We start from the raw sequence: 23,415 nt of genomic DNA on the forward strand, positions 1-23,415 counted from the left end.
TTTGACCCAATAACACAGTGAAGAAAATAAAGAGAGGGGAAAGTACTCACATAAGCAAGAATGACTGCACAGCAGATATCTGTTATGCTCATCATTTATGAGAACTAAGAATCCTATCTAATCTTGGTGATCATATAGAGTCAACTTTTTAAGATGGTCCAAAATCTGTTTCTATAAATTAGGGGCTCTCAACTAAGATGAACACAGAGCTATCTTTAGAGCACTCTGATTTATAACTGCTCATTGAATGAGAATGGGGAAGAGGGACATGAGTGAGTAGTTTTTAAAAAGCTCCAGAGGTGATTTTGATGCTAGGCTAAAAAGTTATTTTGTAGCATGGAAATTCCAAATTTCAAAGTCTTTATGTATTTCATGGACTGATTTTTCACATCCAAAAAGGAATAACATTTCTGATTTTTAATTTGGAAAGTAAGCCACTATAACACTATGTTAATTAATGCCATATATAAATTATAAAAATATGTATTTACCATTATATACCCAATCTTAGTCAACTCTTTCTTATATTTTTAAAGAACAGCAACTTATAAAAGACAACAAATAATTGTCACACAAAATCAACATACAAATGAAACTGAATTCCAAGGTGAAACAAGGCACAGTGGAGTGTGCCTATAATTCCAGTGACTCGGGAGCCTGAGAAAGGAGACTGTTAAAATTTGAGGCTAGCCTTGGTGACCTAGTGAGATCTTGTCTCAAAATAAAAAATAAAAAGGGCTGGGAATGTAGCTTAGTGATACAACACCCCTGGGTTTAATCCTTAGTACCACTAAAAAAAAAAAAAAAAAAAATTAAAAAAATGTAATGTGAATACTAACTGTGATGGTTAATTTTAGATGTAAATTTGACCAGATTGAGAAATACCTACTGAGCTAATAAGGCATTATTTATGGGTGTATGTGTGAGGAAGTATCTGGAGAAAACTGCATGTGAGTCCACGGATCAAGCAGTGGTTAGATCTGCCCTCAATATGGGTGGAAACAATCTAATCAGCTGTGCAAAGGGAAGGGTTCAGAATAGGAGCAAAAAGACAGAGGAAAGGCAACTTTCCACCCCCAACCTTCCCTCATCAGAACTCCAGGTTCTCCAGTCTTTGAACTCCAGGGCTTATACCAGCAATGCCCAGGGTTCTCAGGCCTTCGGCCTTGGGTTCTTTGGCCTTAGATTCAGCCATGCTATTGGTTTCCCTAATTCTCCAGCTTGCAGACCCATATTGTGGGGCTTCTTAAACTGCATTATTGTCAGTGCCAATCCCCTTAATAAATCCCTTCTCACTTACCTTTCTCTATATATTGGTTCTCTCTCTAGAGAATCCTAATACACTAACCACCATGCATGCATGTCTTCACCAACTACCTCACCATTACCCTTCTTCCACACATCAGTGGAAATAGTAGCTGACTTTGAGTCTTGCATATCTAAACTTCCACTTAAATGAAATAATATCATAGATTATAACATCAGCTTTATGTGAAACAAAGTGGTCAGTAATTAGAAAAAAAAATTGAAATAGAGAGGCAATAGCCAGCCTATGTTAGAATTCAGCCTTAGTTAAGCCATTCAACCTCACATTATTCATAATCTGGCAAATGGGATTAATAGTATCTCACGGCACTGTTTTTAAGATTAAATGAGTTAATACATACAAAATGTTTTTAAACACCTAATATTATACTTAATCTGTATTAACTTTTGTGACTAAAGGTGGGAGAATTTTCTGAAATTATTTTAGAATGTTTGCCAATTTATATTTTAAACCAAAACTTTGCCTTTTTCTTTCCCATTATAGATCCAACTTTAGTCAATCCTTTTTTCTAAAGATACTTTTAAAGATACTACTAGGATCCTGAATGGATTGAATCTACAGATAAATTTAGAGAACTGACATAACAATATTTAGTCTTCTCACCCATTAATATGACATCTTTCGCTATTTATTCAGGTCTTCTTTTAGTATTTCTCAGCAGTGTTCCATAGTTTTCAGCATAAAAATCTTGCACATATTTTATGCAGTGCATGCCTAAATATCTCATAATTCTGGACATTATTCTAAATTCCATTTTTTTTGAAATCTAATTTCCAATTATTCATCACCATCAGAAACAATTCGTTTTTGTATATCAACCATGTATTCCCCAACCTTACTAAACTCATGTATTAGTTCTAGCAGCTTTTTTGGAGATACTTTTGAAATTTTTTTTTTTCTATATAGACAAATAAAGGTGATAATTAGTTGAAACAGGCAATAATTAGCTCATCATTTCTAATCTGTATTTTCTTTTTCTTGCGTCATTGTGCTAGCTGGGATCTCCAAGGCAATGCTGAGAGCTGACATCCTTGCCTTGTTACTCATCTAAGGGGTGAAGCACTCATGTTTTTCACCATTACTATTATCTGTAAGCTTTTGTAAATACTCTTACACCATTCTGCTGAGTTTTACCATGAATGGATGTTGAGTTTAGCCAACTAGCTTCTCTACAGAGGTGACTACATGATTTTTCTTTTTTAATTTACTGAGAAGGTAATGTATATTGATAGACTTTCAAATGCTGATTAATATAGTACTCCTGAAATAAACTGCATCTGATCACTGTTTATGATCATTTTACATATTAAGACTTACAGTAGTCAAAACATTTATGAAAAAGATCAAGTTGGAGGACTTTACCTGATTTCAAGGCTTAACATTATGCTACAGGAACTAAGATTATGGTTTGCCATAAGGATAGACACACAGGTCAATGGAAAAGAGGAGACTGAAAATAGATTCATATATTTGTGGTCAGTTTTTGACAAATGTGTCAAGGTAATTAAATGAGGGGAACACTAATATGGCATTATGTAAAAATGTGAATGTGTAACCGATGTGATTCTGCAATTTGTATTTGGGGTAAAAATGGGAGTTCATAACCCACTTGAATCAAATGTATGAAAGATGATGTCATGAGCTTTGTAATGTTTTGAACAACCAATTAAAAAAAAAAGAATAATTCCTTTGGTATAGCACATTTTGAGTGAAAAACTGTTTTAATTCATTTGAAAGAGCTTTATAAACTTTAAGCTATATTTGAGAGAAATGTGATAGAAACGAAAACAATTTAACATTGACTATAAAAAGACCAAATACTATTTTCCATATTGACATTGCCCTGCATTTCTACGCTGCATTTCAAGGGGAAGATGGACAGCCCGCCATGCTCACAACCCATGATGCCCAGGGTTGCCTCAGCTATTGATCCAAACAGATGGAGAAGAATTAATGGGATTCTCCAAGCTGGGGTCACAACTATAGGTGTCACCAGGAAATTCTGTGCTGCTGCCTAAAGACAGGGACAAAGATGATAAAATAGGAGGAGATAAACAGTCAATCCTCTAAGGTCGCCTCCAGGGACCAGAGAACCTAACAGGAATGGACACTGTAAATTACATCCCCTAGGTAGCACAGCTGAATTGGGGGTTGGGTAACAAGGATGTTAAAATGGAAGCCTTCCCCCAACCTTAAGTTTGATAACAATAAAAAATAGTGTCTGTGGAAAAAAAATAAATAAATAAATGGGGGGGGCTGGGGATGTGGCTCAAGCGGTAGCGCGCTTGCCTGGCATGTGTGCGGCCCGGGTTCGATCCTCAGCACCACATACAAACAAAGATGTTGTGTCCGCCGATAACTAAAAAATAAATATTAAAAATTCTCTCTCTCTCTCTCTCTCCCTCTCTCACTCTCTCTTTAAAAAATAATAAAAAAAAATGGGGGGAAAATAGTCTTTTCAATAAATATTGTTGGAACAACTGGATACATATATATTATTGGAATAACTGGATATGTATGGGGAAGGGGGAATGACCTTACCTTGCACAATATACAAAAATTAACTCAAATGAATCATGGGAAATCAAAACATGGGAAACCATTTGGGAGTTAAGGTTTTGTTATGTTATTATGCTCTGCAGTGATAACGGTATTTTATTATGTGACCTATAATAAAGCTATACCTTAGCTATATTTAAAAGTAATCTTGTTTTTAATCCCTGTTGTTACGAGCTACCAGAATTATCATATGAGACTGTATTTAAATTTATACTAAATAATTTTTTGAGAGAGAGAGAGAGAGAATTTTTTAAAAAATATTTATTGCTTAGTTTTCGGTGAACACAACATCTCTATTTTATTTGTATGTGATGCTGAGGATTGAACCCAGCGCCGCACGCATGCCAGGCAAGCGCACTATCGCTTGAGCCACATCCCAAGCCCCTAAATAATTTTAAATACAATTTAAAATTCAGTTCCTCACTTGTACCAGTCACATTTTAGGTGCTTAATAGTCACATATTACTGGTGATTACCATACAGAATGGTACAGATGTGGAACATTTCCATCACCACAGATTTTTCTATTAAATAGTACTACTGATATTAGATATCTATTAGATGGAGTCATTATAGTTTAAAAATAATTTCTATCCTTCATTAATATCTGAGTATTTTAATTCAGACTTTCAGAATTTTAAGGTTGTAATCAACCAAACATATTAAGCTCAATACTCATTTTATGGACAAGGAAAGAGATACCTGGACCTGGTTTTTACTCTAGCTCTAGTTTCACTAGTTAATGTCAACAAAAATTTGAAAATCTACTATGTGCCAGGTACTGTGCTAAGCAACAGAAATTAAAACAACAATGATAATAATATGGTGATGATGATTAAATTCCTGCCCAAATGAACTCATAGCAGAGTATGAAGGAACTGATAATTTAGATTCAAAGTGAGATCATCTTTAATATGCTCTAATGGAAGCTGTTCAGGAAGCTAACTGAAAGTTAGCTCTCTAGAGGTTTCTTCTAGGATGCCTCCTGGAAAAATCGAAACATGAAAGATAACGGTAGCTAGACAAAGGGGGTAGTCGGGACACAAACCTTCGAATTTTTCAAAAATGTCAACTTATATTTCTATCATTACTACCTTAGTTCAAAACTAAAGCACTGGGGGGGGGGGAAGAATTACATATTTGGAATGTAAAGTATGAGAAGGATGCACACAGATGACAATTCGAGTGCCAGATCATGGAAAACTGAATGTTATGCTATGAAGTTGGAGTTTTTATTCTGTTGGTGTTAACAAGCCATGGAATGGAAGAGAATGGTAAGATCAGATCTATTTAAATCAAGTTAGGCTGCTACCAGGGGAGAGCTATGAAGAGTCAAGAAAAGAGAGGGACATATTATTTAAGAATAGTTTTTTAAAAAATAGAGGCAGAATTTAAGGGATTATTAAATTATGGCAATTATAAGATTACACAGATTTGAGAAATATTTCAGGTGTCAGTTTGACAGGATTAGGTGAAGGCAGTTAGCTATACAAATAAGATATTCAAAGCAAAGGTCTGAGATGAAAATACGTTATTTGGGAGCTAGTGCCAGTTTAAGCAATGTGATTGTCTATAGAAATGTTCACAGAAAAGTGGGCCAAAGATGGATCTCAGGGAACACTAACATTTAGGACACCACTCTTAAAAGAATCAACTAAAGGCAAGTGATTAAAAAGAAATGGTCAGAGAAGGACAAGGAGAGAATCCCAAGGAGAAAATGGCTAGTACCAAATGCAACAGAAACATCCAAGATAAAAATCACACTTGGCAATCAGACTAGCACTTGTAACATCTCCAAGATTAGTTTCAGTGGAATCATGCAGGTTAGAAGACCTTAATAAGTTGCAGAAAGGAGGTACAAAGACCAAGTGCAGTCTACCTTTTGAAGAAATTAGGATGAGAACAACAGGAGGAACACAGAGCTCTAACTAGAGAGGAGCTTGTTTTCCTATATTTAAAAGATGAAAGAGACTTGACAGTGTGGAGTGTCAGGAAGAGACTACAGAGAGGGAGAACTGGAAACAGGGCAAAGGGCAGATAAGTGAGAAAGCCAGGTCTTATAATTTCTATCCTTCAATACTTCTCAAAACTGTCAACTTGTATTTCCATCATTACTACCATAATTCGAGGTATCGTCATCACTATGTATACTAATTGCTATAGGTTACTAACTGACCTCACGACATCAGCTTTGCCTCCCATTGATTCAGTTCTCAAAGTAAGGATCAAATTCTTCAAATCTGAACATGTTTCTGTTTAAAATTATTCCTCTGTTTAGAAAACTTTTCATCGTGGCTAGGCATGTAGGTCAGTAGTTAGAGCACTTGCCTGGCACACATAAGGTCCTAGGTTTGATCCTCAGTACAACAAAAAAGAAAATCCTTCAATGGTTTTCTATTATCTATCTTTTATCATCTAAATTAATTAACACTTGTCCATTTCTCTGGCCATTCCCCTTTTTTTCTCTATTTCAGCTCCACTGGCCTTTTCTCTTGGCATCTACCTTTTTCATCTCCGTCCTAACTCTCCCTCATCCATACAGTTTTGTTTTAAGCATCACAACACCAGAGAGAAGACTACATTCCCCTGTTGTACCTTTACAGATTTCCCCGTCTATCTTCTTCCAAGGCACATGTCACAACTGTAATTCATTAATGACATGTGTAATCATTTAATGTCTTTCTCACTAGACTGTAAACTTCTAGAGGATACAGATGGTGTTCATCTTGTTTAATGGTATATTATACTGTGCTTGGAACATAGTGGACCCTTGCATTATTTCCTTTTCTTTCTTTCTTTATTTTTTAACATGGTGGTCTCACCATGTTGCCCAGGCTGGCCCTGAATTCACAATCATTCTGCCTCAACCTTCCAGAGAGCTGGAATTACAGGCATGTACACTGTGCCTGCTTCTTATAATTTCTGAATTGAGAAGAATAAATGAATAAAAGATTAACTTAGGCAGGAAAAGGGACATTTCCTCCTGACACTGAAGAATAAAGTGAGAATGGGTACAAATGTAGATAACTTAAAAAGTAATTATGGTGGCACTAAGATTAAGGAGAAAGGAGCAATTTAGAGAATTAGAATTCACTTCTTTCAGCCCCAATGTTCTTACATTGACAATGTGCTTGGAGAGGGACAATAGTGTTTGAGCAGAATATAGGTAGTGCTTGAAGTAACTGCTAAAGGTGGAGGGGAAGAGAGAGGAACTTGACCAAGAGCTAGTAAAAAGCTGGCTTTGTGATAGGTGGGAAGGAGGCTACATAAAAGTAGAAACCAGAAGACAAAAACTTATTAAACGAAATGAACCCTAAAATGGATTTCTCTGTGAAAAATACTATCATGTTCTAAATACTATCATGTTCATTTTTTTAAAATACATAATAGCTCCTGACTTAACAAATAAAACTGTTTCCAGTAGAATTTTTTAAATATTTTAGTTGTAGATGGATACAATACTTTTATTTTTAATGTGGTACTGAGGATCAAACCCAATGCCTCACATGTACTAGGCAAGCATTCTACCACTGAGCCACAGCTCCAGGCCCCAGTAGAATTTATTTATAAGGTATAGTGAACTTATCTATAAATAATCTGATTCTTCAAAAATATCTGAGATACCTGAAAATATTTTCTTTTTTGGGTGGGATAACTGGTAATTGAACCCAGGGGTGCTTTACCACTGAGCTACATACCTGGAACTTTTCTGATTTTTAAATTTTGAGACAGGGTCTCACAAAGTTGCTGAGGCTAGCCTCAAACTTGCAATCCTCCTACCTTAGCCTCCTGAGTTGCAACCACACCCAGCCTGATATTTTCTTTCTTTCTTTCTTTTTTTTTTTTTGATACCAGGGATTAAACCCAAAGGTGCTTAACCACTGAGCCACATTTCCAGCCATTTTTATGTTTTGAGACAGGGTCTTACTGAGGCTGGCTTTGAACTCTCAAGCCTCCTGTATTAGCCTCCTGAGCTGCTGGGATTACAGGGATGTTCCACTGTGCCCTGCCCGACATTTTTATCTGTCAAATTGCTTTAAGCAATATTTTAAGTACATAATTAATTTGTTGGGAAAGTTATTTCTTCAATTTGTTGTCAATTACAATGAATTTTTTACTGTTGGGATATAAATTAATGTTCCATGTCTTCCCCTGGCCAGTATATAAGATAATATGTAAACAGTCACAAAAAGCTCACTGAATGTGCGAATACTTTCCACATCCAGCAGCATATTCGAGTTGAAAATACAGTTTTTGAATTAAGCAGGTTTTGCTGCTTAATAGTGCTAACAGTGGTTCCTTGCAGAAAATAAAATCCCAGGCTCACCTTATCACTCTCCCTCCAGGTGGTGCTATAGCTACAAGTGGAGAGGGGTTAACAGTCTGTGCAAAGACACTTGCCTTATTTTTATTATTATTATTATTAAATACAACAGTTTTATCTGTCATCTTTCTAGGAATTCTCTTTTCCCCACAGGCTCACAGAATTCCATAATGTTTTTCACTAGTTGACAATCTAGCACTGTGAGGCAAGTATGAAGATTGTCAGTGGAATGACCAGTAATAACTTCAGTAAGATTGAGGGTTAGGGAATTCCTCTCTCGCACTTTCCTTCAGCAGAGATATCTATCCCTTTTCTACTTTCAGGATCCCTACTATCTCCTTGTCTCTGCCAAAGGACATCCCCCAGATTCCAAAACAGCACTATTATTCTAGATCTCCATCATCTGCCAATAAATATTCCCCTTTGACTCGGGATTATGTCTGACAAGGTCTCACTACAAAACTCCTAGGCTCAAGTGATCTTCTTGCCTCAGCATCCCAAGTAGCTGTGGCTACAGGTGCCAGCATACCTGGATAACTGCATTTTTAAAAGGGCCCTTTCAAAATAGAAAAATTCTTCAGCAAACTAAAGGGTATATTGTTATTCAGGGGTAGTGCAATCATTTACTCTGGTATAAAAAAAGGTTAGAGAAAAAAATAAAAGTTATTGTACAAAAGGAGAGGAATGTGGCCTTACCACATTAAGGTAAGTTGTTCTTAAGTACCAAACTGATAGTGAGCTCCATTACTCAACTCACATCAAGAATCCTTAGATGACAGTTATCTAACCCTACCTGTAAGCACTGAGTCTTCACTCCTAAATTCATCCATGAAGAACCTACTTCACAGAGACTAAAGGAAGAACTTAGTTCACCTCATTGGAAAGGCCATCACCTCAAAAATTAAAGCCAGTAAATCCATTTACAGACCTTGCTTACATTCCAAAATTAACATGTCAAAATGATCCATCCAGTAACATACACCTATGAGCCCAGAGTTTGGAAAGGTTTTAAAATATTACAAACCTCTTGTTACACATGAGGAACAAGAAACTCAAGAACAGAGTGACTTGTCCAAAGCCACATAATTGATTACTAGCAGAACCCACTTCACTATTATTGCCATCACCTCACTGTTTCCTTTTACTTCAGTAATACAGGCATACAGTCTTCGTATAACTCTGTATATATTTCCTAAACCTAAAATAATTTTATTGAAACTTATGCAGAGATTGTCTTCCCATCTCCTAAAATTCTTTAAACATTTATTTTATGAAGTTGTAGTAAAATATAGATTATAAAATATAATTTGTGATACAAACATTAAAACTACTCTTAGGTCTGGTTTTATAAGCTCACAAAAAAGGTTCTCAAGTGTTTTTAATCCTTTTCAATAGGTTCTAGTAAAGGAATAAGTGCTAATATTTCTTAACTTGAGAAAACACTACTCTAACCTTTAACAAAATAGTTTGACTGCATAAATGAAATAAGTTTATCATACGTACTTAAAGCTCTAGAATGATCCGGATTCCTTATTCCCTTTGCTCGTAACCTCTGAAGAAGAACTGTTGAGGACAACTGTTTTACAAGATATACTGCCATGGAATAGGTCTGGAAAAAAAAAAGATGTAGAAAACAACATATAAGTTAAATAATACATCTATTTTAATCCCACAGCAAAAGGGAAAGAAAACTAACACTTCTTAAAATACCTACTATGTGTCAAGCACTGTCTTAGGTGTTTTCAGGAGTAATGATTCATTTAATCCTGATCCAGAAAGCTCAGAGGTGGTCATAAACCTTTCCTTATGGATAAGGAAACTAAAGTATGGAGAAGTAAAGAATCTGCTCTAATTTTATAACTGTCAAGTAACAAACTATAAATTCTAAGTAACAAACATAGAATTCAAACCCAAGATCTGTCACGCTTCTATATTACCTGACTACCTATACTCAAAGCCAATGACAGAACACTATTAAGGCTAAACACAAACTAAGGCCATTAAAATGTCCAAGATATCATAAATCCCATATAGTAGGTAATAGGCATATCTAAAATAGTAGCTATTAAAAATTATAAATGAGATTGGCTTTCTATTCTATACTTTTTAACCTCTCTCTATGCCTTCAACTAGCTCTTGAAAAGATTCCACTTGGGCCAAAAAGCACAGAGACTAAAGAAGGTTTGCAAATAGGAGCTGCTGGTATGGTAAATTACCACCAGAGATGGTAGCTGGAGAAGGGGACAAAGAATACAGAAGAGCCAAGGCTGAATGAAGGGCACATGGTTAGATAAGAGGAAGAAAAAGAGGACAGAGACTTATGGAATGGAGGAGAGAGATCTAAATAAGAACGATCATATTCCATTTGGTGCTAGGATTAAGAGGAAGATCAAGAGACTTGAAATGAAGCAAAAGAGAATAATAACTGCTACCATCTCTATTTTATAGTTATACAGTTTTCAAAGCATCTTAACATATACCATGTACTTAATTTAAACTGTGCAGAAGGCTATGAGAAATAGGTAGGATAGGGACTGTTCTGGTAAAGGGTTGATGAAACTGCTGAGGCACAAAAAGATTATATAATCTGCTTATGATCATGTAACAGCTTGGTGACAGAGCAGGTACTTGAAACAGAAGAAAAGTTAGGGACCAAACAAGAGACTTAATGATCAAGGGAAATGTCATTCTCTTAATTCTTGGTTTCATACATCCTACTTGCTTTCAACCTCCTAAACTAGTCCAATACATATGCTAGCTTTCATCTCTTAGAAACTAGAGAAAATATTCTATAGTATCCTCTGGAAGGTCAATATTTTATTTAGAATTCAGAAACCTATCTGAGTTCACATACTGCATATTTCCTGGGATGGGGGGGAAATCAAGTGTAAAAAAGCAAATTTGCTTTCATTAGTAAATTTCACAGTATTAATATTGTGAGGAACAAGTAACCTTAAAACTTCTCTAATTTCACAGCATGTAACATACCAATCTAATACAGTACAGATAAGCTTCCTTTTTAGCAAAAACCCTTTATTCAGCACTGCGATTTATTTGCTTAATGCTTCAAATACAATAGAAACTGAAAAAATGCTAATTAACACTGTGAAATTCTGTACTGACAGCTTGAATCTTCAGAACTTGGAATTACCCTAAGGCTTCATATAAATATTTAAGAAGAGATCAAGTAAAAACCACAATAAGAAGTTCAGTGAAAAGGTATGTTCACTCTAGTTGAAACATGTAACCAAATGGAGAAGAATTAAAAAAAAAAAAAAGAAAGAAAGAAAAGCTGAAAAAATAATGTTAGTTGTTAGGAAATGTCACTTGTACTGACAGTAGGGAATTAAATTTTATATCATATAAAGAGGTTCAGAAGCAAAAATCCCCCCAAACTTAACAGTAGCACAGTACCTCTTCTAGGTAGATATTGTACTGGCCTGTCAACTCCTCCAAGTACTACCTAATTCCAACTATTGATATATAACTGCATTACTCTATTGTTTATCCATTGCTTTTTCAAGTTTCTGAAATTGTACAAATTCAAAAGATATTTACTCTATAATTAAAACATAATCTATTCATTACACGCCTATCAGCATATAAGTAATTTCTCTACAAATAATGAAAATTTAATAAACGTTACAGGCAGTGGTTACTCTGAGGTAGATTAACAAGTTACAATATAGTTCACTTATTTCCTTCAGGCATCATGCTAGTTCTCCCACTTACTTTCTTTGGAAAGACCTATTTATAACATTTCTCAATGGCAACCAATCAAGACAAAATTATCTGCAAAACGGTGTCTACATGAACTGTTAAGAGTTATCTTTACAGGTTATTAAAATAGGGATCTAAAAACAATCTTGTCGGTTATCTTCTAGGTTATAGAAAAGATTTAATTTTTCTCGATATTTTATTTCAAAAGAAAGGTTTCAAACTTGTAGACCTCCCAGGCTACAGAGGTTCCAGAGCATTCCATGGCCAGGTAAAGCATCTTCCCCTCTCTAGTGCTGTACCTCAGCAACCATAGTCTCTCGTCTCCTAAAGTTTCAGACCTCTTTAGAGTTCACTACAAGCACCCCCTTTCTTCCTCTATGGGCTATATTTTTCACACAAAACAACATTTTCAACACTCTCTTCAAAAAGGGACAGGGAAGCAACTCTTTTAAGATACACTAAAAATAGAACATTTATAAGGATTTAAACACCTATTGGTGACATGTAAATTAATCAATGGAAATAATATTACCCTGATGTCAAAAAGATTTTTATAAAATTCAAGATCTATTTCTAACAAAGAAATTCAGTCAAAGAGGAATACAGAAATATATCATTGATAATAAATAAGTTCCATCAAACACTAATAGCCATTATGATACTTAATTTTGTAATGGTAGTTAATATTCTTATTAACATAAGGAACAAGTCAAATATGTTCACTATCACCTGTGTTATTTATTTGTTTATTCATTATTTATTTGTTTGTTCAGTACTGGGGACTGAACTCAGGAACATTCAACCACTGAGCCACATCCTCAGACCTATTTTGCATTTTATTTAGAGACAGGGTCTCACTGAGTTGCACAGTGCCTCGCCATTGTTGAGGCTGACTTTGAACTTGAGATCCTCCTGCCTTATCCTCCCAAGCTGCTGGGATTACAGGTGTGTGCCACCATGCCTGGCTCACCTGTGTTATTTAATACTGTTCAAAAAGTTCTAGCCAGTAGAACAAGAAATAATGGTGTTGTATTAGGATTACCACTACTTATGTAATGGTATATCTCAAATTCAAAACTGTCTACCTGGAAATACTAAGAAAGCATCTAAAAATCTAATGGAACTAATATATGAATTTAGGTATAAGTAAATATTAAAAAATAACTAGCTTTAAAAACAAACAAACAAACAAACAAATAGCCAGGGACACTGGCACATCCCTGTAATCCCTGCAACTTGGAAGGTTATGATAGGAGAAAGTTTGAGGTCAGCTGAGCAACTTAGTGAGATCTGTTTGAAAACGAAAAATAACAGCAACCAGGGAGATTGCTCAGTGGTACAGTACCCCCGGGTTCAATCCCAGTATCATAAAACAAACAAACAAACAAACAAACAAACAATGAATACTTTAGAAAATGTGATAGGAAAAAAGATCTGTTGACAATAGCAGTAGTAATAATGACTAACAAAGGAATTAACTAAAATATGCAAGATTTATTAACTGAGGAACATAAAAGAGGATTTGAGTAAATGGAAAATAACACAGTTCCTAGAGTGACTATATTACTCATTGTTGTAAATAAAAATTCTCCCTAATTTGATCCATAACTTTAAAGAAATCTCACTCAAATTCTCAGAAAGATTGAGGTTGAGGTGGAGGAGAGGAAATGTGATAAAAATAATTCACAGTTCATGAGGGGGGGAAAAATGTGGGGAAAAAAGAGAGTAACACACGGGAACTTGTCTCATTACCTCTAATAACCTTTCCCACCTTTTCACTCTCTTTAAAGCCCTTATTTTTCTTATTTCAGCTAACTCACATGCACACTTCCTGTCTTACATATATAAGGGAAGTCATCAATCAGAACTCACCTCTTCTACACTCTACCTGATCTTCCCATTGCCATTAAAGAAGCTCTTTCCAAGCTATTAAGAGCTTTTCCAGTCAAGCAATTCAGTATTGACTATCCCTGTTTCCTCTTGTACACCAAATGTCTTCTCAGAAGAAGTTCCCTACCATCATCTTCTAAACACATTAAAGACTCTCCCATTAAGACAAATAACGCAACCTTACACTTCCCTCCATCTTACCTTCATTTCTTTCCAAAAATCACACTTCTCCACTGCCTCACCTCCAGCTTATCACAATCTGATTTATAGCTCACACTAAGGTTATCTTCACATTCCTAATTCAGAGTATTTTTTTTTTCACTTCAATATATTTGACCTCTTCACACTTTCTCAGAAATATCAACCATCTCCTTTGTTTCTGAAACTCTTTTGACTTCTCATACCTACCCTCTACCCTGCACCATTCTCTGTCACTGTTTCCCCACATCCTCTGTAGGCTCATTCTCTTTACTCAGTATTAAATGTTATAGTTCCTCAAGGATAGGTCTTAGGCACTCCTCTCTTCCTTCTTGATATATTCATTTAAGCAATATCAATTATCTGTGTACCTCTAATAACCACTAATATGCAGATGAGTCACATATTTTTTCCCCCTCTAGCCCAAACTTATGCCCTTAGTGTATCTGCTCAATTGCCTATTTAGGATATCTTAAAGGCAACTCAAACTCAAAAGCTTCAAAACTGAACTCATTGTTTTCTCTATCTAGTCCTCCAATGCTCCCTCTTCCAAAGCAAAACAAAACAAAATATACCTAAACTCAGTCCTTCTCCTGTGTTTCCTCTTTCTCAATGTGTTATCATTCACCTAGTTACCCAAGTCAATAACCAAGAAGTCATCTGCCCTTTCTCTTCATCCATATTTCCAATCTATCACATAGTCCTGCAGATTCTGAAGAAACTTTTCTAGACAGAAATATGGTCATATAAACATTCTGATTAAAAAGAAAATCCTTGGGTGGGGGTTGTAGCTCAGTGGCAGAGTTCTTGCCTAGCTTGAAGTGAAGATTGGCTTTGATCCTTAGCACCACATAAAAATAAACAAAATAAAGGCATGTTGTCCATCTACAGCTACAAAAGAAAACAACAAAAACAAATTATATCTTAAAAAAGAGAGAAAATCCTTAACTTTAACATTACCTATAAGGTCCTGCATAGTTTAGCCCTCTTCCGGCTCCAGAACCATCTATTATATTGCTCTTTCCTATTCTCTCTGCTTTAGTCACAGTGGATCCTCTTGAGCTTCTTAGAAAAAAATAGGTTCACCCCTGCTACTGGGCTGTTGTAAGGGTGGTTTCCTCTGAACCTTTCACCTAACCGATTGCTACCTTTTTCTTAGCTCTTAGTTTGGTCACCACTTCTTCAGAGAAGCCCTCTCTGACCTCTCTCTGGTTTTTGTTTGTTTGTTTGTTTGTTTGGTGGGGCTAGGGATTGAACCCAGGGCCTTGTGCATGCGAGGCAAGAACTCTACCATCTGAACTATATCCCCAGCCCTGACCTCTCTCTAGTTCTAAGAACCCTGAAATAAACCATAAAATAACCAGAGTAAACATTTGATAAATTTTAAATAGAACTGATTTAATGTTATGAATTTTAATACAATAATTTAAAAACTGCAATTTTCTGAATTGTCCCAGAAAATGAATGCTAGACTAAGAAATAATATACACGTTGTTCAGAAACATACCCAGGATATATAAAAAATTAAATATACAACAATGGTGACTTTAGAATCTGCATTTATTTAGTGTTAGAACTGGAAAACTAAAAAATAAAAATTTTTATCACATGGCATATGAATTTAAGATGGATTAAATATTTAAAGGCAAAACATGAAAGCTTAGGAGTCTAGAAGTTTAGCTTGTTTACATGAGCTTAGAAAAGGCACACAGACTAAGCATCATGGGGAGGGGAAAAGACCACAAAGAGAAAAACTGGTTAAGATTTAGTTTTATGATAATGTCAATCTCCTACACATTAAATAACTATATAAATTAAAACATAAGGCTAAGAAACTGGAAACAAATATTTGCAAGATGAAAAAAAAAACAGGTTAATTTGAAATTACATTATAAATGATATTGTAAAATTTGAAATTTTACAATATCATTTATAAGTAATCTCAGGCACACTGAATCAATGAGCCACATCCCCAGCCCTATTTTATATTTTATTTAGAAACAGGGTCTCACTGAGTTGTTCAGAGTCTTATTAGTCTTTGCTGAGGCTGGCTTTGAACTCGTGACCCTCCTGTCTCAGCCTCCCAAGTTGCTGGGATTACAGGTGTGTATCACAGCGCCCACCAGGCAGGTTAATTCTTAATATATGTAAAACTCACAAAACAGTAAGAAAAAGAATATTAGAGAAACAGGCATGGATACAATTTTAAATGTAAATAGTTACAAACTTAAAACGTGTTCAATCTCAATAATAAAGGAGGATTATCAGGTATACTGCACACCTAAAATCCCAGGGACATGGGAGGCTGAGGTGAGAGGATTTCAAATTTGAGGGCAGTCTCAGCCACTTGGTGGCTCCAAATGAGAAAAAAAGGACTGAAGATATAGTTTAGTGGTAAAGAGACCCTGGGTTCAATTCCTATTGCCTCGAGGAAAAAAAAGAAAAAAGGAAACTAATTAGAATGGTAATGATGGTAAAGATTTTTTAAAAGATAATAAGTGTTGACAGGTACGCAAATAAATACTAATGGAGAGTAAATTTACATATTTTTGGACAATCTGTCAATGTACACAAAATTTTCTAAAAATTCTGCATGCTGACTTACCAATTTCACTTCTGATAATTCACTATAAGAAAACTGTCACGTGTTTGCATGTGATAATTATGAAGTAGCTATTATAGATACACTAGATAATAGCTATAGATACTAGGATGGTTTTCAAAATGTTTTTTTTTTTTTTTTACTTGACAGACAATGAATAAATCAATGAATGAAGTGTTCAACAATAGAAACTATGCTAAATAATGGCATATTATACTGAAATAAGATGTAGAAATTTAAAATACAAAAGAAAATGTAATTATACAGGAAAACAATTTTGATAAATTGCTGAATGAAAGATCAGGTGATAAAACATTTGGTTCTGCAGGATCCCACTTTTCAAATGGGAATACATTGAAAATTCATTGTTAGACAAAAATCTTTTTGCAACTCATTTTACAATATCATTTATAAGTAATCTCAGGGAGCCATGGTGATCTACACTTTCTTAAAATACAAAAATCTGGTAAAAACAATTATTCACTTACTCTTCCAATTTCTGCAGTCCATGAAACAACAATGGTGTTTGGTACTGTTGTGGACAATCGGACAAGTGAGGTGATATTAATTGGTCGGCTGGGTCGCTTTGGTTCCACACCATTTTTAGTAGGTGGAAGGTAACCCTAAGAAAGAAATATAGTTTATTTATACTTATTATTCCCACAACCATTTCAACTTTCATTTCTTAAAAACAAAAAGCAAATACCACCAACCAAAAAAAAAATCCTACAAATCATATACTCGAAAATATGAATGTTTTCATTACAAACAGTGAACGTTTTTATGAGTTTATTACTATTTCTCTAAACCACCTCAGTAAGCCTAAGAAAAACATTAGTGATAAAAATTCAAAATTTCTCAAATTTACGAATCAGCTTATATCAGTATACAATGAGTATTTTCAAGTGACCAAACAGTTCCCATCCTCCTCCCCTAAGTAAGGAACAGCATTGTTCAAATCTCCATTCTACCACAGATTTACAGTTTAACATAAACATTGTTGAGATTTTATTGAAACAAATTCTCCCTGTCCTCCAATATAACACCAAAGGTACCATGTCCAACTTCAAATCCTAAACTTTATCTCCATAGCTGTCATAGCTGCTAAGTGTACATAATTGGTACAAGTGTTGCAGCCAGTTGTAAAAATAAATATACAAAATAAAAATATTTTCCTAATGAAAAACTAATTAACAACAGCTGTCATTACTTATTTGATAGTTATATTGATAATGTATATTAAAAATAACATTAAAGTTTTAGGACTTACTGGAAGGCTGCACGGTTTTGTATTCACTTTCACACAAAGATTGGGCGGGAAGTGATCTTCTTGTGGACAACTGGTTTCAGATAAACAAAACCTAAACAATAAAGGTTAAGTTTAACTTCCTTTATTAAGGGATAACCTAACTAACATTTTTGTTCAAGACCTAACTTAAAAGACGATCAACTTAAAAACAACAAAAAGGGGAAAACTAAAAACTGGACATTTCACACAATGAAAAAGCACATTTGAACAGCATTAGAATACAGTTGGTGCTAGAACAACAAGACTGAACTGCAGGGGTCTACTTATAAGCAGATTCTTATTTTTTTACTTTTGTTGTTGTTGGAGATTTTTGACAATTTGAACAAACTCAAAAACTAAGCAGCCTGAAAATGTAAAAATAAATAAATAAATAAATAAATAGTTAGGCATAAGGTATACATGGATAGCTGAGTATGGTGGCACACTTCTGTAATCCCAGCTATTTGGGAGGCTGAGGCAGAAGATTGCAAGTACAAAGCCAGCCTCAGCAATTTAGCGAGGTCCTAAGCAACTCAGTGAGACCCTGTCCCCGCCCCCCCCCAAAAAAGGGCTGGGGATATGGCTCAGAGGTTAAGTGCCCCTGGTTCAATCCCTGTCCCCTGCCCCCCCNTAAAAAGAAAATCCTTGGGTGGGGGTTGTAGCTCAGTGGCAGAGTTCTTGCCTAGCTTGAAGTGAAGATTGGCTTTGATCCTTAGCACCACATAAAAATAAACAAAATAAAGGCATGTTGTCCATCTACAGCTACAAAAGAAAACAACAAAAACAAATTATATCTTAAAATAAAATGAAATAATAAGGGCTGGAGATATAGCTCAATGGCAGTGTGCTTATACAGCATGTGCAAGGCCCTCCTGGTTCAATCCTCAGTACTATCCCAAAATTTAAAAGTTAAAAAAATGTAGGTAATTATCTATTTTATCATTTACTACAATGAAATACAAAGTTAAAATTTATGCACATAAACAGACTTTATACATGGTACCACACTTAGTCAAAGGATAAACACACATGAAGATGCTTAACTACAAATTAACTCTAGTACATTCTATACTACTGTAATAATTTTGTAGGCACTTCCTGTTGCTACTGCAGTGAGCTTAAGTATCTATTTAAAAGGCACTGTGATTTAAAAAAAAAAAAAAAAAAAAAAAGCCCTGCAATGCTAATCTCTGTCCCTGGAGTAAATTATCTATGATAGTAAAAGGTGTTAATTGACTGTTTGAGGTTATCAGTAAGGCCCCATCACTAATGTCAACAATTATTAAGTAGTTCAGTTTTCAGGGAGTCAAGTTATATAATTTTTTTTTTTGGTATTGGGGATGGAATCCAGAGGTGCTAAACTACTGACTGATCCACACCAAAGCCCTTTTTTATGTTTTATTTAGAGACATGGCCTCACTAAGTTGCTGAGGCTGGCTCTGAACTTACAATCTTCCTGTCTCAGCCTCCCAAGCTGCTGGGAGGCTTACATGTGTGCACCACCACGCTCAGCTATACAAAGATTCTTGATGTGGGGGCGAGGGAAGGCTGGAAGATTGGCTCCATTAGGCTCCCAACCCTAATTATTTATGAGTTAATTAAAAATAATTGTCAACTATCAGATTGAGCAATCACAACTATCACGCTGTAGCTGTCTTCATGATAACTGTTGTTTATTTAAGTATGTTCTACGAGTGCTAGCTGTTCAGGTATTAACAGATGTTAAAAAGAAAAAAGTTCTGTACTCAAATAAAACTAAGAAATTCTGATTCAAAACAATTAAAATTATGTAATATGGAACTTCTTGGTTTTAAATAGGCTCATGTACATTATGGATCTCTAAGAAGATGACAGAAAACATAGTTATTTCTGAAATCTGTCCATGAAATGCTTTTTGGTTCTCAGCTGAAAACACTAAAAATGTTGTACCTAGGACCAAGGTCTTATCCTTAGCAATAAGTTCTGTCTACCAAGCCAAAGTATTCCTTTATTTTTTGAGAACTGAAGAAGTTGAATAATAACGTCATTTATGTTATAGCTACATGAATTTAGAATAATATTTCAGGAACTTACTAAAATATTTATATCTAAATTAAATGCATAAGATTTTGGGGAAACCAAGGATAGCTATATAATTTATAAATCCCCACTCTATTCATTCATAGATATAAAAATAAATTATTTCTTTGCTATTAAAGACATCTATTAATTATTAATTCCTATTCCCAACATACACCTGAGACTCATTCCACTTTTATACAATGCTCACAGCACCTTTGATATATGGTAGGGGGAATCCTATCTCTGAAGTCTGAAATATTCATCATTTGCAAACATATTCTATAAATACCTTTGGTATAAATACCTTTGGTATAAAACCTGCCAATCATGGAATCTGGGTGTGGGGATGGTTCAAAAAATTGGAGAAAGTTTTCTATGTAAAATTTTATGAGCACATATATATGTTCATTTTTAGGGAAGACAATCCATAGCTTCTAACAGATTCTCAAAGTCATTACAGAGCATAAAAAAAGTGAAGAATTACTGATATCTACATGATTTTTTAGAAATATACTTAGCAAACAGACATCAAAGCTCACAGAACCATCTCTAACTCTAGCAGGACCTTCCATTACAGGCTAAATTTTTATACTTCAACAGTAAGAGGATGTTAGAGTTTCCAATTACTTCAAAGCATGGTCAATTTAAAACATGAACACTGGCTGTCTGAAGCTATAGGAAAAGAATAATTTATATGAGAACTTGACTCCTATTCCATGAGGTAAAAAGTGAAATCTAAACCACTTCAACAATCTGAAAGGGAAAAAGATAAAAAGGGAATAATAACAGAAAGTTTCAGCTGGGTGTGGGGTATACGCCTGTAATCCCAGTGAACTGGGAGGCTGAAGCAAGAGGATTATAAATTCAAGGGGAGGCTCTGTAACTTAATGAGAGCCTGTCTCAAAAAACAAAAATTAGCCAGGAGCAGTGGTGTATGCCTGAAATCCCAGCAGCTTGGGAGGCTGAGGCAGGAAGATTTCAAGTTCAAAGCCATCCTCAGCAACTTAGGGGGGCCCTAAGCAACTTGGTGAGACCCTGTCTCTAAATACAAAATAGGGCGGGGAATGTGGCTCAGTGAGTGCCCCAGAGTTCAATCCCCAGTACTCAACCCCCAAAATAAATAAATAAAATTGTAAGAGGCTGGGCATGAGGCTTAGTGGTTTGGTACCCCTGGGTTCAATCCTTGGTATGCCCCACCCCCCAAAATATACAAATTAAAATAGACTAGGTGTCTCACAGAGAAAATGTTGACCTTAATTCTGATAAAATTATTTATGTTTTAGACAAACATTTATAATGAGAACAAATAACTTAAATAATACACTGGGGTTACTGGCTTAGCCATAGAGGGAGGGGATGAGATGAAGACTATTTTATTAAAACACAACGAATCAAACATACACACACACACACACACGGCTGGGTTTGTGGCTCAGTAGTAGAGCAACTGTCTAGCATGTGTGAGGCACTGAGTTCAAGTCTTAGCACCACATATAAGCAAATAAATAAATAAAGATCCATCAATAGCTAATAAAAATATTTTAAAAACACACACAAAATCACATAACAGATACCAAATAAAACAAAAAAAAATTTTATCAAGTTCTGGAGATAAATCTGAATTATCCATTTTTAACTAACATGATTCCCTTGGAGAGGATGTGGAGAAAAGGGAACATTTCTACACCGTTGATGGGATTAATTAGGACAACCACTTTGGAAATCAGTATAGAAAAAAAAAAAAAAGGAAATCAGTATAGAGGTTCCTCAAAAGATTAGGAATGGAACCGCTATATGACCATTAAATCACTCCTCAGTATTTGTCCTAAAGAATTGAAGTCATCATGCTACAGTCATATATGCATACCCATATTTATAGCAGCACAACGCACAACAGCCAAACTATAGAACCAGCCTAGGTAACCATCAACAAATGTATGAATAAAGAAAATGTGGTGGTGGTGGTGATGGTGTGTGTGTGTGTGTGTGTGTGTGTGTGTGTGTGTATAGGCAATGGAGTTTTGTTCGGCCATAAAGAAAAATGAAATTATGCCATTTGCAGAAAAATGGATAAAACCTAAGAAAATTATGTTAAGCAAACTAAGTCAAGTTCAGAAGGTCAAGGGTCATGCGTTTTCTCTCATACATGGAAGTTAGAGAGGAAAAAGGAAAAGAAAGGTGAAGGTGGAGCTCATGAAAATCAAAGATGAGTAGGAAAAAGAAACCAAAGAGTGGGTGGCAGGGAGGGAGAAGGAAGTGCTGGGGGGTGATATTGGCCAAATTATACTGCTATATTATGAGTATGTAACAATAAATACCATTAAAATCAGCAACTATACAATGCACCCAAAAATGTGGAAAGAAATAAAATAATAATAGGGGAAAAAAGATTCCCTTGGACTCTGAATTTGACTGCTGATCTATTTTAGAAAGATGACAGTGTTTCAAAACATGAACATATGTTGCTGCTTTAAAGAAGGCATGCATATTAATGTAAAATAAGAACTAGGTCTTTTATTCTAGAACTATAGTTTTCAAGGTTTACTTTGGTCTTAGAAGGCTTTCTTCAGGAGAAAGGGAACCCACACTTCAATTATGCAAACATAAAAGAAAGAAAAGGTAGCACTACTTGGTTCCAAGTATGTATGTATTTGGAGTAGTAGGTAGTAAAAGGGAAGGGATAATGGCAGTCAGAGTGTGGGACCCAAAGGGTGGCTCCATGCAACAATTTGAGAACTACTTTTTTAAAGGATAATGCCACATAACATTATGTCCGAACTGTAAAGTAAATGGCTGAGACAGATAATATAGAAGATTGCAGCAATTCCTAATTTATTATGAAGACATGAGAATTTTGTACTTTATTCAGTCTTTATCATAGTCTTTCTTGAGAGAGGATACAGTATACCTTTTATTATAGAATAATTTTTGAAAGTGCCTTCTAAAACTAAGATTATCCACTAGTTTACTTGGGTAAGGTTCTGTTGTATATTACTTTTATTTTCACATACCCTCTACCCCATACTGCAGATTGAATCAAGGCAAGCAGCACTCCACCAGGGAACTACACCACCAGACCTTCCTAAAAACTTTGAGACAGGATCTTGCTAAGTTGCTCAGATTGGCCTTGAATTTGTGATCCTCCTGCCTCAGCCTCCCAGCAGTTGGGATTATAGGCCTGTAACCACCACACCCAGCTGTCAAATTGTTTTATAACATAAATTTTTAATTTTTTTTTTAAATTTAAAGCTAATAACCATAGTCATATCCCTTTTAGAATCTTCAACTCAAATCTCTGTTTTTCACTCACCATTTTAAAGACTAGATCAGATCAGACATAGTGGGGCAAGGGGATAGAGAAGACTGAAGGAACACTGGTTTGTGTAGAGGGGAGTGAGGGAAGGGAGGGGCTATGGGGATGGGAAGGAAGGTAGAATAAGACAGAC

The 23,415-nt window shown here is 35.2% G+C and overlaps 1 protein-coding gene across 3 annotated transcripts in view; it reads right to left on the reverse strand.

Annotated features, from left to right (window-relative positions):
* Pias1 (protein inhibitor of activated STAT 1) overlaps window positions 1-23,415 on the reverse strand; it is a 129,973-nt gene that overhangs the window by 22,982 nt on the left and 83,576 nt on the right. For all 3 annotated transcript variants that reach the window (XM_015480491.1, XM_048793011.1, XM_048793012.1), the window contains 3 exons: window positions 17,891-17,981; window positions 17,109-17,243; window positions 9,714-9,819 (listed from right to left, as the gene is read on the reverse strand). In XM_015480491.1, the coding sequence (XP_015335977.1) occupies window positions 9,714-9,819; window positions 17,109-17,243; window positions 17,891-17,981 (332 nt within the window). The remainder of the gene's footprint in view (window positions 1-9,713; window positions 9,820-17,108; window positions 17,244-17,890; window positions 17,982-23,415) is intronic.

This window comes from Marmota marmota, unplaced genomic scaffold, assembly GCF_001458135.2.
Source record: "Marmota marmota marmota unplaced genomic scaffold, marMar, whole genome shotgun sequence".
NCBI lineage: Eukaryota > Metazoa > Chordata > Mammalia > Rodentia > Sciuridae > Marmota > Marmota marmota.